Raw genomic sequence first — 14915 nt, forward strand, 5'->3', positions numbered from 1 at the left:
TCCCTCATATCTTTCACACATCTGTCTGTCATCTATCATCATGTTACATCCATCTCTCCCTGCGTGTCATATCTGGATGATAGATGGACAGAGAAACAGACAGACAGCATATTCTTTGATCAGAGGTGATCGTTATCTGGTGAGCCCAGCCCTCCAGGAATGGTGTACAGGCTTCAGAAAGAGACCTTTCCACCCTGCTCATCCCGGAAGCATTTCAACAGCTGCTCCTTTAAGCTAAATCACCGGATTCCATATGTTTTAATGTGCTTTTAATATATTTTTCTAGTCACAGTTACTGTCTGTTGAGTCAATATACTTTACCTCATTTTATGGTGACACATTGACGTTAGTTTCCCTCTGGGATTACTAAAGTCTGTGTCTGTTTATGTTTTTCATTGTTTTCGTGTATCGGATTTGCATTTGTGAGAAACATAATTTCCAAAACTTATACATCGTATATTTTAGGCGGTTTATTTTGCGCGGCAGCAGATATGCTGCGATACACACTCCTGCCGGCAGAGGGAGCCGCTGTTCGCCTGAGTTAAGGACACGTCACGAAGGTTCGCTCGCTGTCGTGAGGAGGGCGCAGTGACTCTGGAGCAGCCAATCACAAGTCAGCGAGGCCAAGTTAGGTTGACTCCCAACCAATACGTGTGCCGTATAACGCTGTGTGGGCGGGCAGAGGTTATCAAGTTTGTGTGAGAGTAGCGGACAAGCAGAAGGAGCGGAGCGGGTGAGACTCACAAGATCAATTAAAACTTTTAGCACGTTTCCCAACGGTAACTTTTATTCTGCCTAACTATCATACTGCTACTTTTTAGGAGCTGTGGATGTTTTCCATCTTAGAAATTTCGCTCGCGAGATTCAGTATTGTTGGGATTATCCCTCAGTTAGCATGTTTTCCTTGCTAGTTAGCGCTTAAACACTTAAGTGTACAGGAGAAGCATTGAAACTAGCTTGCTTAACTAGCCCCGGTTTGGGCCACGACAATAGAAATATATGCATTCTTCGCTTAAAACAGGCATGATGTGCAATAAGAGGTAGTTGTCAAATAGTTGCCGTGCACTTCTCTGTGATCATGAGGAAACTGGTTTCCAGTCAGCAGCTAAGGAGGTGTAGCACTTATCAGAGCTACAAAACACCAGTTAACATTTTCCGGTTGAAATTCTTGTCAAAGAGGGTTACAAAACTGGGTTTCCCGCTTGTCCACCATGACAAATACCTGGTCTTTAATGGGCTTTCTCCCAAGCTGCTCACTAGCTGTCCTCCTCACTAGCTGTCCTGCTCACTAGCTGTCCTGCTCACTAGCTGTCTTCCTCACTAGCTGTCCTGCTCACTAGCTGTCCTCCTCACTAGCTGTCCTGCTCACTAGCTGTTCTGCTCACTAGCTGTCCTGCTCACTAGCTGTTCTCCTCACTAGCTGTTCTCCTCACTAGCTGTCCTGCTCACTAGCTGTGCTGCTCACTAGCTGTCCTCCTCACTAGCTGTCCTCCTCACTAGCTGTTCTCCTCACTAGCTGTCCTGCTCACTAGCTGTCCTGCTCACTAGCTGTCCTGCTCACTAGCTGTCCTCCTCACTAGCTGTCCTCCTCACTAGCTGTCCTGCTCACTAGCTGTTCTCCTCACTAGCTGTCCTCCTCACTAGCTGTCCTGCTCACTAGCTGTTCTCCTCACTAGCTGTTCTCCTCACTAGCTGTTCTCCTCACCAGCACTTCTCCTCACTAGCTGTCCTCCTCACTAGCTGTCCTCCTCACTAGCTGTCCTCCTCACTAGCTGTTCTCCTCACCAGCTCTTCTCCTCCCCAGCTCTTCTCCTCCCCAGCTCTTCTCCTCCCCAGCTCTTCTCCCCACCAGCTCTTCTCCTCCCCAGCTCTTCTCCTCCCCAGCTCTTCTCCCCACCAGCTCTTCTCCTCACTAGCTGTCCTCCTCACTAGCTGTTCTCCTCACCAGCTCTTCTCCTCCCCAGCTCTTCTCCTCACCAGCTCTTCTCCTCCCCAGCTCTCTCCTCACCACAGCTCTCCCCCCCAGCTTCTCTCCCCAGCTCTTCTCCTCCCCAGCTCTTCTCTCCTCCCACCAGCTCTTCTCCCCACCAGCTCTTCTCCCCACCAGCTCTTCTCCTCCCTCTCTCCCCCCCGCTCTTCTCCTCCCCAGCTCTTCTCCTCCCCAGCTCTTCTCCTCCCCAGCTCTTCTCCTCCCCAGCTCTTCTCCCCACCAGCTCTCTCCTCCCCAGCTCTCTCCTCCCCAGCTCTTCTCCTCACCAGCTCTCTCCTCCACCACCTTCTCCCCACCACTCTTCTCCCCACCACTCTTCTCCTCCCCAGCTTCTTCTCCCCCCCAGCTCTTCTCCTCCCCAGCTCTCTCTCCCTCCCCAGCTCTTCTCCTCCCCAGCTCTTCTCCTCACCAGGACTTGTGCTCTGTCCTCTCTGGCCAGGTTGGATCAGCTGAGCCGAACTCACCAAGATGACTAAAGTGGGCTTCCTGCGTTTGTCCTATGAGAAGCAGGACACGCTCCTCAAGCTGCTCATCCTGTCCATGGCAGCCGTCCTCTGTAAGACCTCCACCCAGAATATCTCCTCTCTCATCCGAACAAACTCAAACTGAACCTTCTCCCTTTCAGCCTTCTCCACCAGACTCTTTTCTGTTTTGAGATTCGAAAGCGTCATCCATGAATTTGACCCGTAAGTGGTTCCGCTGCGCTCGTGTCCATCGTGGACACGCTAATGACGCCGCCCCTAACCCCTGACCCCTAACCCTAACCCTAAAGCGTCTCACCGTCTCGTCTCCAGGTACTTTAACTACCGCACCACTCGTTTCCTGGCAGAAGAAGGATTTTATAAGTTCCACAACTGGTTTGATGACCGGGCCTGGTACCCTCTGGGTCGCATTATCGGTGGCACCATTTACCCAGGTAGGACTCTCCGCCTCCTGCGCCGCCATGGCCGCAGCGGCGTCGCCATGGCCGCAGTAGCGTCGTCCTCTACGTCCTGTTTTGATGTCCGATCTGCCTGTCGAGGGTCAGGAGGCGGCGTGCTGCCGTGTTCGCTAACGCTAACGCTTCTTCTTGGCCTCTGCAGGGCTGATGATCACCTCGGCGCTGCTCTACCACGTCTTACACTTTTTCCACATCACCATCGACATCCGGAACGTCTGCGTGTTCTTGGCTCCCTTGTTCTCCTCCTTTACTGCCATCGTGACCTACCACTTCACCAGGGAGCTGAAGGTAACGCTCGTCGCATGCTAGCTGATGTAGCGCTGTGGTTCCTTCCCCCCACAGCCTCCGTAACATCCCGCCCTTTCTGGCGTGCAGGATGCGGGGGCCGGCCTCCTGGCTGCTGCCATGATCGCCGTGGTGCCTGGTTACATCTCCCGTTCTGTGGCGGGCTCCTACGATAACGAAGGTCCTCACACACCCACATGTTACGCGCCCGTTGGACACAAAGCTGACGATGGCGTGCGTCCTCAGGTATCGCCATCTTCTGCATGCTGCTGACCTACTACATGTGGATCAAGGCGGTGAAGACGGGCTCGGTGTACTGGTCGTCCGTGTGCGCGCTGGCCTACTTCTACATGGTGAGTGGCGAGGGAGGCGTCCCAGCATTGGCTCCGTCTCACCACGCGGGTCTGCTTGCAGGTTTCCTCCTGGGGAGGCTATGTGTTCTTGATCAACCTTATCCCGCTCCACGTCCTGGTCCTGATGCTGACGGGCCGGTTTTCTCACCGGATCTACGTGGCGTACTGCACGGTTTACTGCCTGGGCACCATCCTCTCCATGCAGATCTCCTTTGTGGGCTTCCAGGTGAGCACCAGCGTGCACCATCGCGAGGTGGGCCAGTGGGTTTGGGACTGAGCTCTGGTTCCGTGCAGCCCGTGCAGTCCTCGGAGCACATGGCAGCCTTCGGCGTGTTCGGACTCTGCCAGGTCCACGCCTTCGTGGACTACCTGCGCAGCAAGCTGAACGCGCAGCAGTTCGAGGTGCTGTTCAAGAGCGTCATCTCCCTGGTGGGCTTCATCCTGCTGTCGGTGGGGGCCGTCCTCATGCTGACCGGTGAGCTCGCGGCTTCCTTCACGTGAGGTTCTGTTGTGGTTCCGTGGCTGAGCTGTGCTCCCCTAGGTAAGATCTCCCCGTGGACGGGCCGGTTCTACTCCTTGCTCGACCCCTCCTACGCCAAAAACAACATTCCCATCATCGCGTCTGTCTCGGAGCATCAGCCCACCACCTGGTCCTCCTACTACTTTGACCTCCAGTTGCTGGTCTTCATGTTCCCAGGCAAGTGTGTGTCCAGGAAGGGGCCGGGCCGTGGTGTGTGTGTGTGTGGTGTGTGTGTGTGTGTGTGGTGTGTGTGTGTGTGTGTTGGTGACGGTCAGTGTGTGTTCTCTCCTCCCAGTGGGTCTCTACTACTGTTTCAGCAATCTGTCCGATGCCAGGATCTTCATCATCATGTACGGCGTCACCAGCATGTACTTCTCTGCGGTGATGGTAGGTCCTGGTCCTGGTCCTGGCACCCTCCGGAGCCTGGCCCTGGTGCCAGGGGCAGGACATGACGGGTGGGGGGCTGCTGTTGTCCTGTCTGCAGGTGCGGTTGATGCTGGTCCTGGCCCCGGTCATGTGCATCCTGTCGGGGATCGGCGTGTCCCAGGTGCTCACCACATACATGAAGAATTTAGACGTGAGCCGACTGGACAAGAAGAGCAAGAAGCAGCAGGATTCCACCTACCCCATCAAAAACGAGGTAGGGCCGCCCCCAGCCCACCGCCGCTGCTGCTCGCCGCTCTGGGCGCCGCAGCCGCATGTACACCTGCATGGAAACACCTGGCTGTTTACCCACGGTCCTCCTGTAGCATTAGCCTGCAGCGCTAACCCTCTGTGGCATGACTGGACCATGGCGTTTGGACTTGTTGGGCTGGCCCGTCCTGCATCCATACTGGAGCAGGTTATACCAGGCTGTGGGTACACAGGTGCAGCCCACCTGCTGTCTATAGGTGCACAGGTGCAGCCCACCTGCTGTGTATAGGTGCACAGGTGCAGCCCACCTGCTGTGTATAGGTGCACAGGTGCAGCCCACCTGCTGTCTATAGGTGCACAGGTGCAGCCCACCTGCTGTGTATAGGTGCACAGGTGCAGCCCACCTGCTGTCTATAGGTGCACAGGTGCAGCCCACCTGCTGTCTATAGGTGCACAGGTGCAGCCCACCTGCTGTCTATAGGTGCACAGGTGCAGCCCACCTGCTGTCTATAGGTGCACAGGTGTCCTCAGTCCTGACTGTCTCCCCACGTGGTGAAGACCAGTTGCTCTCCTGCTTCCAGTTAAACTTGTGTAATTGTAACGGTCCAGCTATGACGACACTAAACAGACGAGGTCCGGTCCCACACTGGTTCCACCAGCCCAGCGTGGTGCACCTGTGGGTGGCAGGCTCTGACCCCTGCTCCGGTGTGTGTCCTCTCACAGGTAGCCAGTGGGATGATCCTGGTCATGGCCTTCTTCCTGATCACCTACACCTTCCACTCCACCTGGGTGACCAGCGAGGCCTACTCCTCCCCCTCCATCGTGCTGTCGGCCCGCGGTGGGGACGGGAGCCGCATCATCTTCGATGACTTCAGGGAGGCGTACTACTGGCTCCGCCACAACACCCCCGAGGTCCGTAGGCCTTTAGGGCCCGCCCCTTTTTCACACCTGTAGGTTGGCAGCACCTGACCTGCTCCTCGCGGGCGGTCAGCCTGCTGCCCAGTTGTGTCCAGATGTGTTGGAACAACATGAGGAACAAGCGGATCACAAGGCTTTTGTTTGTCCTCAGGATGCCAAAGTCATGTCCTGGTGGGACTACGGCTATCAGATCACCGCCATGGCCAATCGGACCATTTTAGTGGACAACAACACCTGGAACAACACACACATCTCCAGGGTTGGACAGGTGAGCAGGACACCTTGAGCTGTGTGTGTGTGTGTGTGTGTGTGTGTGTGCTGACCAGGTCTTCTGCCTTCCAGGCCATGGCGTCCACAGAGGAGCGGGCCTATGAGATCATGAGGGAGTTGGACGTCAGCTATGTCCTGGTCATCTTTGGTGGGCTGACGGGATACTCCTCTGATGGTTGGTGAACCGGCTTTTACTGGACTCCTCCGGGAGGGGGGAGGACAGGAGGGAGGGAGGGAGGGAGGACAGGAGGGAGGGAGGGAGGGAGGGAGGAAGGAAGGAAAGGGGCAGGAAGGGAGGGGGGGAGGAAAGGGGGAGGGAGGAGACTCCCACAACATGCAGCATGAGGTTGCTGCTCATGAGCGCCACCTGTGTGTCGCCCCAGATATCAACAAGTTCCTGTGGATGGTGCGTATTGGGGGGAGCACGGACACGGGGAGGCACATCAAGGAGCACGACTACTACACCCCCACCGGGGAGTTCCGGGTGGACCGGGAGGGGTCCCCCGTCCTGCTCAACTGCCTCATGTACAAGATGTGCTACTATCGCTTCGGACAGGTCTACACAGAGGCCAGTGAGTACACACGCCACGTGCACGCCACGTGCACGCCAGTCTCCTGCCTAACCCCATCAAGGCAGGCTGACAGGCTGGTAACTATGGTAACCGGGGGGGCGGGGCAGCATCCTGGTCTGGAGCTCTGACGGGTGAGTTGATGGTTGTCATGGTTGCTGTTTGTGATCAGGCACGGCTCAGGCAGCCTTCATCATTCAGGGCCTTACACCTGTTCACGTGCGTGTTCACGTGCGCGCTCGGTTCACAAGCAGGGCTGACTAACCGTTCTTAGTTTAACCCTAAATGCGAGGACTGTTGCTGTGCTGAGGCGCCTGATGGTGCTCGTGCACGAGCCCAGACACGTGCACGTGCCCAGACACGCTCCTGCCTCTGGTGTCACATCCAGGACTTGTGTGTAATGCTGGATCTTCTCTGCAGAGCGTCCTCCTGGCTATGACCGAGTCAGGAACGCCGAAATCGGGAACAAAGACTTTGAACTGGATGTGTTGGAGGAGGCCTACACCACGGAGCACTGGCTGGTCAGGATATACAAGGTGGGTGGGCAGGACCTGGGGTCCAGCAGGACCCGGGGTCCAGCACTGTTGGAGCTGTCCTGCGTCACGCTGAAGCTGCGTCTCACGTCCAACATCTCTGTTCCGTAGGTCAAAGACCTGGACAACCGCGGGCTCTCCAGGACATAAAACTTTCCACAGAATTCCTCATCTTTGCCAGACGAGGTGGAGAAAGTACTTTTATACTTTTGTTTGGGTTGAATAAAAAGGCTTCCTGGGGTTTTGTTGATGCATTGACGCGGTTCTTCATCCTTGATCAGTTTGTATGAAACAGTCGCACCTCAAGAACTTTTCACTGTGCAGGAATAAACGTGATGGTGGTGGACGCTGAACACACGCTGTTGTTGCTGTCAACTTCCTGGTTAGTACAGGTTTCCAGACACCTTGATGGTTAGTGAGCCATGAAGTCATGTGATCCACTAAGTCATGTGACGCCGAAGACCATACAACGCTTTTAATCAAACTCAAGCACCAAAACAGGAACAAAGATCTGTGTTGAACTCATCATAGCATTTTAAAAGGGGAAAGTCTTTGGTTGCCCGATGCATCTTCCTATTGGTTAGCGGCTCTCGTGCACGGATCCAGCTCGGGCCGGTCTGCCGGGTCCTCCAGGGCTGGGTTCCGCCTGTAGATGAAGGCGTTGGGGCTGTCGTCGAGCTTCAGCAGCTCAACCAGCGAGCTCACACACGGGTCGTGATCCTGCAGCATCGCCGGCAGGCGCCAAGATTTGCGCTCGATGCGGCAAGAACGACGCACAGGCGTGAGAAACTTGAGGTCCTTGATGTTCCTGGTCCTCCTGGAAGCACTGGCTCCGGCATCCTCGATGGTCTTCTTCACACTGAGGACGGACGTTTCGAGAAGGTTCAAATGAGAAGAACACTGCTAACACTGTTAGCCAAGTAGCTACGGAGAATTGCCTGGTTTCTGACTGTTTGGGTGCTATGAAAGACGAGTGAGGGTTTACCTCTGCAGGTACGGCGTGGTTGTGACGCTGTACTTGACCACGGAAGGGTCCCCCCTTGGTGGCGTGCCCTCCTCCAGTTTCTGGTTCTTCCTCTCTTTTTTGATCTCCACCTGTGCAGCAACATCTCCCAGTTGGGTTTTCGGCCCTGCTCTCCATCCGTCTGAGTCGGCCTCATGGCCCACCTGTGCAGATACTAAAGAAAGAGTCCAGTAAAGACTCCGCCTACGTCTGCAGCGCCGCGTGGAAAAACAAACTCACCCTCCTGGTTTCCGGGGGACGCGGCCGTGGCGCCGTCAGGAGCGCCGAGGGTTACGAGCTACGGGGAAAAGGTGGCGGTTATGGAGGGTAAGTCGACCACAGAAAAGCCCGAGGCGTTCGTCCTTACGTCATCGCCGGGCTGCTGTGACGGACCCGGAGACGGGTCGGGTGGCGTCTGGGGAGGAGCGGCAGGTGGGACCTCCTGGAGGTCTTCTGGGTCGGCCTGCTTCATCTGGAAGACCTTGGTTTGGTTCATGGCCGGGCTCTGTAAAGTCCTGGCCGTAGAAGCTCGCCACCCTGCCGGTTTGGCCCTGTGCAAAGGGAAAATATTCGGGACGTTTCTAAGGGCCAAAAAGAAAAAGGCACGAGGACCAAGTGAAATGTTACCGTGTGTCCTCAGCCGTGTCCACGCTGACCCTCTTCTGACTCTGGATGCTTGAGACGGAAGGGTTCCTACAGCCGGTACCGGCCACAGTGGCTGGAGGCCCAACCCGGGGGCCGCCGGGGGCCACGGAGCCACACTTGTGGGCAGGTCTACCAAACGCTGATTTGGGCCCCGTTTTGGCAGATCCAGCCTGGTTTAGCCTGGACGCTGCGGCTCTGTCCACTGAGCTGCCCCCCCTCCAAATACAAGCAACTTTGGACTCTACCATCTTGCCTTTGTACATGCCAGGAGCAGGTCTGGAGGCGGCCGGTGGCGGCTTCAGCACCTCTCGGACCACCGCTTTGCCTTTATTATCCGGTGCTGTCAGAGAGGCCTGGCGGCATGCTTGGACCTTCCCCCTCCCGTCTGGCTGCCTGGACTGGACACTAGCGGTCCCTTTCTGGTGGAACTGAGCAGCAGGGACGTTTTTAATAAAAGACTGACCCCTGTTTGCTGGCGCAGCATTTTCCTTGTTCCCCTAGGAGTTAAAAAATAAAATAAAATCAATACATTTCCATGTACACAGGTTCTATCAACACATATGATGCAGACAACTCATGGAAGGTGTTGTGGTGGCAGGAGAGGGGCCAGGACCCCTCCAGGGCGGGGCCAGGACCCCTCCAGGGCGCTGCCCAGGTGCTTAAACTGGTGAGAAAGGCGTCTTTAACTCATCCTTTCTTCTACACTTTAACCTAATTACATGAAGAGTCACACATATAATGGCAAGCCTGTTGGTTCCAACTAGCTCAGACACAATAATCAATTCTGAGTGGGGTACAATTAATGAGGACTAGTGTGTGTGTGTGTGTGTGTGTGTGTGTGATCGCGACCCAGCACCAGTGCCAGATGTTGGTATACAGGCGGCTGCGAGGACTAAAATATGAAACATCACCATTTTCTGGTCAATCTGATGTCTTCAGTACGTATCAACAATGTAGAAAGTAGGAAAAATGTTAAAGAAAAGACATTAAATGGGAGCGTGTCCAAACGCTGCTCGTGCACTCGCACACGCACAACTCACCGTGTTGCAGCGCTGTCTGCTGCCCGCTGCCTTCTCCATCTGGCGGTTCCGAATGTGGCTTTCTGGAAAGGACGGAGACCACTAATGACGTCAGCAGACGGCTCCAACACTGCGTACAAACACCACAATTCCGCGTGCGCGCTCACACACTTGCACAACAAGCGAGCACCTCCGCTGCAGGATCCAAAGATGATCCTCGACGCCAGAAACCGGCTCATTTGACTCCAGTGCTGCTGCGCGCTGATTGGCCCAGCAAGTCTCGCGAGATGTCCCGAGACACCGGAATGGTCAATGCCTCAGCGCCACGGTTTGAATATTCAAACCTAAATAAGTTCCGGTGGCCACCATCAACGCCTCGTTCCGTTGGATTGGCCTCAGGGACACAGGAACATCAACATCCGGAGAAGAATATTCACATAAACTCGCCCAATCGAGACTTTTTTACTGCGTTTAAACAAGCAGCGCGTTCACAGTAATAATAAATAATAATGTGTCGTTCATTCTTCCCCCATGGTTACAAATAAAGGATAACATCTGTTCATGAGGGGGAGTGCAAACATTACAAGACTAAACACACAACCACATGCACAACCTACAGTAGAAGAGCTTCAGGCCAGGACTCAGCAGTTCACCTGCATCTGAAGGACTGAGGACACTGGCTACTAACCAACCCCATTAATGAGGGCTGGAGCAACCAACAACCAGGTGACTGAATCTCCAAAGGTGTTCATGGCTCCTGAAGAGCAGAAGAACCTGGAACTCCCCAGCTTAGAACTGATGAAGCCTCCTGGATGAGGACGAAACGTCTCCATGGAACCCCAACAGTCCTGCTGCTGTGATTCAACTAGCAGAACAGCTGGTAGAGATCATAAGAACATCATTATTAACAGGTGTAGGTAATAAGATAAGTGATAATAAGAGGGCTGTCATAAATAAAGGCTGGGCTAGGTTGACCAGTGATCCCATCAGGGTAATTGGGTCGATGATAGAGTGATATGAGAAGATATAAATGTTGGCAGAAGGTGTGGAAAGAGCAAAAACCGCTTTTTAATTTAGAATGTTTATTTATGGTGGGGGTGGGCGGAATTTTAAAGCGTTGTTGGGTTTGTTCTGGCATTAGCGTGTTGGTTTTTATGAAGGTTCCCGGGCTCACCTGTAGGTGGCGGTAGCGCTGCCTGGGGCGAGCAGCGCGGCGCCATAATGAGGCGAAGAAGAAGCGTCGCTCAGCACCCGTGTGTTGACGCGGGTGACTGTTCTCACTATCGGGACAGAATTAACCCGGGATAAGAAGCAGCGATGCAGAACCGCTGCGCAGTCCCGAGCTGCGCCGCCCAAAGGCCGAACTCTCGGCCACTGTTCCGCTTTCCTCTCGATCCAGACAGGTAAAGATCCCCGACGCTACAAGCTACTGTTAGCCAGCCTAGCGGCTAATTCAGCGCGCTAAAATATGTCAGTGCTTGTCAAAGTTTGGGTTTAATTTTTACTTTTGAAGCGAGAATAAAAGGACAACATCTGCATTGTGCAAAAGGCGATTTTAGAGCTGGGTGGAAACGATATGCTGCCTTTGGGGCACGTTCACCATTTAAATGCGCGTTTCTGTGTTTAATGTCATTCCCTTTCTTCCACGTGTCCAGGTCTGAGAAATGGGTCTCCAGGTGTCAGAATCCAGATGTGCTGAGCAGAGCCCCAGAACACCTGTATAAATACTACAGAATCTGTGCGGATCACTTTGAGCCTTCAGCTTTCAATGTAAGTGGTGCTGGATGAAGGTTTCTGCAGCAGTTTCTCACCAGGAGACCGAATAAAGTTGCTTTCTACCTTAGAAATGTGGCTGCAAGGAGTGATTCAAGCTTTAATCCACAAACATTTAATGACACACACACACATCTAATGATGCTTTGTGACAGGATACTGAGGAAAGTGTGCTAAAGAGTGACGCCGTGCCGACCCTCGCTGAAGACACGGTCAGTAAAGTGTGTGTGTGTGTGTGTGTGTGCGCCTCAGCACGTATCTCATTTTTCTTTGTTTCGCAGACTAAAGGTGACGAATCGGAGAAGAAGGGGAGAAGTGAGTGTCTCTTTATGATTAAGAAATGTGCCTTTGATGTTGGCCCCATGTTTCCTTTGATCTGGTTCTTCATTTGTCTTTCTTTCACAAATAGACACGGTTGAAGGAGACGTGCAGGCTCCTGCGGAGGAGAGCCAACACAGAGAATATCTGAAGTCCTTATTTGAAATCCTCCTGCTGCTGGGAGGACAGAACATCCCTCCGAACGGTCCCAGTGAGGGTTGTGGGTCCACGAATTTCCAGGCCTTGATGGAATATCAAAAGAGCTGTGCCGATGGCGTCCGTCAGAAGAGCTGTGAGTCCAGTAAGGAGTCCCCAACGCAGTCCGCTCCCATGGTGGAAGCCCTTGAGAAGTGGGTCCACCATCAGCTGCTGGAGGAGGTGAAACAAAGTGGCGCCTTCTCCATCATCACCGACGACGTGGTGGAGCTCTCGGGAGAACGCTGCGTCCCCGTTTTCCTCCGGTTTGTGGATCGCCGCGACGTTCAGCAGGACCGGTTTGCTGGCTTCTGGTCCCTGGGGGGATCCGAGGAGCGCCTGGCCACAGAGCTGCTGTCTGAACTGGAGGAGTGGGGGCTGGACATGAAGCAGTGCAGGGCTCAGGCTCACTCCTCCAGGAACATGCAAACCCTGGCAGGCCAGCTGCTGGAGCGCTACCCTCAGGCCTTCCTCACCCCCCGATCTCCCCCAACCTCAACCTGTCCTTGGCCGGTGGGATGGCGCCGGCCGGGGTCCAGCTGGTCTTGTCCACCTTGAGAAAGATGGAGGCGTTCTTCAGCCAGTCCCCGTTGCTGCAGGTGGAGCTGGACAACGCCATCTCCATTTACTTCCCGGAGAAGGAAGAAGCGGCCCAGGAGCTGAAGGAAGCCTGTCGCAGCAACTGGACCGGGCAGAACGAGGCGTTCGAGGTGGCGGCGCAGATTCTGGAGCCGCTCCTGCTCTGCGTGGACAGCATCCACGACAACGAGGAAATGAGGTGGAGCGACGAGGTGGCCAACGCCGCCCTGGACATCTCCAAAGCAATAACCAGCTTTGAGTTTGTGATGGCGCTGGTTGTGCTGAAGAACACTCTGGCGCTGACCCGGGCCTTCGGCGCCAACCTGCGAGGTCAAGCCGCCGATCGCCACTTCGCGGTGAGCAGCCTGGAAGCCGTCCTTCACTCCCTGAAGGAGGTGTCGGACAACATCGACGTCTACCACGAGTTCTGGACCGACGAGGCCATCAACCTGGCCACGGCCATGGAGATCCCCATCAAGGTTCCTCGAGCGTTCCTCAGGAAGCATCCGTCGGCGCCTGGAGCCGTGCGCCTGGAGAGCCACTACAGGGACCGTCTGTCCGCTCCCGTGGTGCAACACGTGATCCGGGAGCTGACCCGGCTGTTTGGGGAGCAGCACCTGGGGGCGCTGAAGTGCCTGTCGCTGGTTCCGCTGGCGATGGCGCAGCAGCGAGGCGCCCCTGAGCCGCAGAGCGTCCTGTCCTTTCACCAGGACCTCCCAAACGCAGGCGTGCTGCCGGAGGAGCTGCACTGCTGGCAGGTGAAGTGGAGCAAGCAGGCCGACGGAGACGCTCTGCCCCCCGACGTCCACCAAGCCCTGCGCCTGGCTGACCTGAGGTTCTTCCCTAACGTGCGTGGGATCTTCAGGGCGCTCGCCGTCCTGCCGTCCTCGTCCCCGGAGGACGGCTCGGACGTGGCGTACAGACGGCTGCAGGGGCTCCTGGAGAACACGCCTGACCCGTTCAAATCCAAAAGCCTCATCTTCCTGAGCATGAACTGTGACGTTGTGGGCGACCTGGACGAGGCTGTCGAGGCCTATTCCAAGGCTCACCCGGACTCGGAGCGGCCGTGATGGCGGCGCCGCCCAACGCCGGCGTTGCCCGCCGCTCGCCTTAGCAACATGTGTGTCGCGGCGCTGCTGTCGCTCTGTAACTGTTCCAATAAATGCTGTGTGTTCAAGATAAGACGCTTCCTCTGTCCTTGGCGTCCTCTAGATCTCTGCGTGCGTCTAAACTTTAACCTTAATGCGCTCATCACATCCTGCACATATTTAATTAACAAATACTAACCCCACTATTAATCAAAAATGTCCTGACGGGTGGTAGAAAAAGTGAACATGCTGCCTTAAGGAAGGAAGAAGGAAGAAGGAAGCGAGGAGGAAGGAGGCGACTTCCTCTCTGTGGCGGTAAAAGCCCGTCGGCCCGCCAGGCCGGCTCTGCCGCCCCCTAGCGGCGGCCGCGCGTACCGCACGGTCCCTCTTCAGGCTGACACGCTACCGAACTCTTTGGTCCACCATACGTCAACTTTTGAAAGGATGTAAATACGAACATCGCGGCCGCTTTCCGAGACTTTTAGGCTGAAGCAACCCCGGGATTGGAGAATGCGTGCGCTGGTTCCCCCCAGGTCTTGACTCCGGTCTCCTAGCGGGAGAGTTTTACTCGTGTAGCCTTATTGGCGTGCAACCACCAGCTAACATAGCCACTTTGTTTGCAAGGAAGCTACCTTAGAGTCAGAATGAGCGATTGCTGCGCTGCTACCAACTGTGGTTCCCAGCAGCAGGGGCCCGGGGGCCAGACCCCACTTTTTAACTTCCCTGCTGATGCGGAGCGGTAAGTGTCGCCTATTTACAATCAATATGGGTTAGCCACTTAGCCTCCGCGCTAGCTGCCCGCCTCTAGCGTTAGCTTAGCATCATGTTGGCTAACAGTGGCCAAACTGTCGAAGATGGCGCAGACTGCCGTATGAAAGAAAAGTGCTCCAATCACGCTCCAACCGCGCTTTATGTCTGCTTAATGAATTAATTATTCCCATTTAGAACTCCCGCAAAGCGAAGGGAGCCGCAGCGCACAACTTTATTCATTTAAAGCTAATTTCATCTGAAGTTGCTGCAAATGTGGCACGATTGTGGGAACGTTACTTTAGCGGTACTAAAGGTGAAAAACGTGCTAACCTCATATCCCTGTTTCTATCTATACATCCATACATCCCTTCAGAGGACCTCGCTGATAGTTCGTCAATGTTCGAACGCGTAAAATCTCGAGAATGCGCCAAAGTTGCGCGTTTTTCTCTTGATTGACGTTGGGGTTGTTGCCGTAATTGTGCTTTTGTGCGCAGATTTTAGTGTCGCGCGCTTTATTTTAGGAGATGTGACATT

The 14915-nt window shown here is 54.9% G+C and overlaps 3 protein-coding genes across 7 annotated transcripts; 2 read left to right on the forward strand and 1 right to left on the reverse strand.

Moving 5' to 3' along the window:
- The first annotated feature begins 462 nt into the window (after positions 1 to 462).
- On the forward strand, positions 463 to 7368 carry stt3a (STT3 oligosaccharyltransferase complex catalytic subunit A). 2 transcript variants are annotated; one of them, XM_057055628.1, is made up of 18 exons: positions 463 to 733; positions 2430 to 2546; positions 2616 to 2676; positions 2785 to 2906; positions 3073 to 3218; positions 3306 to 3396; positions 3462 to 3568; positions 3630 to 3794; positions 3863 to 4043; positions 4110 to 4265; positions 4384 to 4475; positions 4573 to 4728; positions 5445 to 5633; positions 5791 to 5907; positions 5982 to 6084; positions 6293 to 6481; positions 6899 to 7014; positions 7123 to 7368. In XM_057055628.1, exons 2-18 carry the CDS (start codon positions 2459 to 2461, stop codon positions 7159 to 7161), a joined length of 2118 nt encoding a protein of 705 aa, XP_056911608.1. In that variant the 5' UTR covers positions 463 to 733; positions 2430 to 2458; the 3' UTR covers positions 7162 to 7368. The 2 variants fall into 2 exon arrangements, with proteins under 2 accessions (XP_056911608.1, XP_056911607.1); XM_057055627.1 differs by having other exon boundaries at positions 658 to 779.
- A 103-nt stretch (positions 7369 to 7471) lies between these two features.
- Positions 7472 to 10486, reverse strand: si:ch211-266i6.3 (uncharacterized). 4 transcript variants are annotated; one of them, XM_057055639.1, is made up of 7 exons: positions 10332 to 10486; positions 9700 to 9761; positions 8642 to 9156; positions 8382 to 8565; positions 8255 to 8312; positions 7997 to 8189; positions 7472 to 7870 (listed from the first exon to the last, which is right to left on the reverse strand). In XM_057055639.1, exons 2-7 carry the CDS (start codon positions 9736 to 9738, stop codon positions 7585 to 7587), a joined length of 1275 nt encoding a protein of 424 aa, XP_056911619.1. In that variant the 5' UTR covers positions 9739 to 9761; positions 10332 to 10486; the 3' UTR covers positions 7472 to 7584. The 4 variants fall into 4 exon arrangements, with proteins under 4 accessions (XP_056911619.1, XP_056911617.1, XP_056911616.1 ...); XM_057055637.1 differs by lacking the exon at positions 10332 to 10486 and adding an exon at positions 10296 to 10314; XM_057055636.1 differs by lacking the exon at positions 10332 to 10486 and adding an exon at positions 10296 to 10313 and having other exon boundaries at positions 9700 to 9808.
- A 400-nt stretch (positions 10487 to 10886) lies between these two features.
- On the forward strand, positions 10887 to 13725 carry thap12a (THAP domain containing 12a). The gene is given in 6 exon segments (XM_057055629.1): positions 10887 to 11081; positions 11334 to 11448; positions 11607 to 11663; positions 11733 to 11766; positions 11861 to 12451; positions 12454 to 13725. Coding segments are annotated over 6 exon segments (2043 nt in total). The 5' UTR covers positions 10887 to 10995; the 3' UTR covers positions 13614 to 13725.
- The last annotated feature ends 1190 nt before the right edge of the window (positions 13726 to 14915 follow it).

Source organism: Takifugu flavidus, chromosome 14, assembly GCF_003711565.1.
Source record: "Takifugu flavidus isolate HTHZ2018 chromosome 14, ASM371156v2, whole genome shotgun sequence".
In the NCBI taxonomy this organism is placed as follows: Eukaryota; Metazoa; Chordata; class Actinopteri; order Tetraodontiformes; family Tetraodontidae; genus Takifugu; species Takifugu flavidus.

Bases quoted from the DNA above. Each gene is read 5' to 3' on its own strand.
- stt3a (XM_057055628.1), top strand. From the start codon at position 2,459: ATGACTAAAGTGGGCTTCCTGCGTTTGTCCTATGAGAAGCAGGACACG. The intron at 2,907-3,072 runs GTAGGACTCTCC...TGGCCTCTGCAG, and splicing joins CGGTGGCACCATTTACCCAG to GGCTGATGATCACCTCGGCG. The intron at 4,729-5,444 runs GTAGGGCCGCCC...GTCCTCTCACAG, and splicing joins CCTACCCCATCAAAAACGAG to GTAGCCAGTGGGATGATCCT.
- si:ch211-266i6.3 (XM_057055635.1), bottom strand. From the start codon at position 9,917: ATGAGCCGGTTTCTGGCGTCGAGGATCATCTTTGGATCCTGCAGCGGA. The intron at 9,157-9,699 runs GTGAGTTGTGCG...TTTAACTCCTAG, and splicing joins GCAGACAGCGCTGCAACACG to GGGAACAAGGAAAATGCTGC. The intron at 7,871-7,996 runs GTAAACCCTCAC...GTCCGTCCTCAG, and splicing joins ACCACGCCGTACCTGCAGAG to TGTGAAGAAGACCATCGAGG.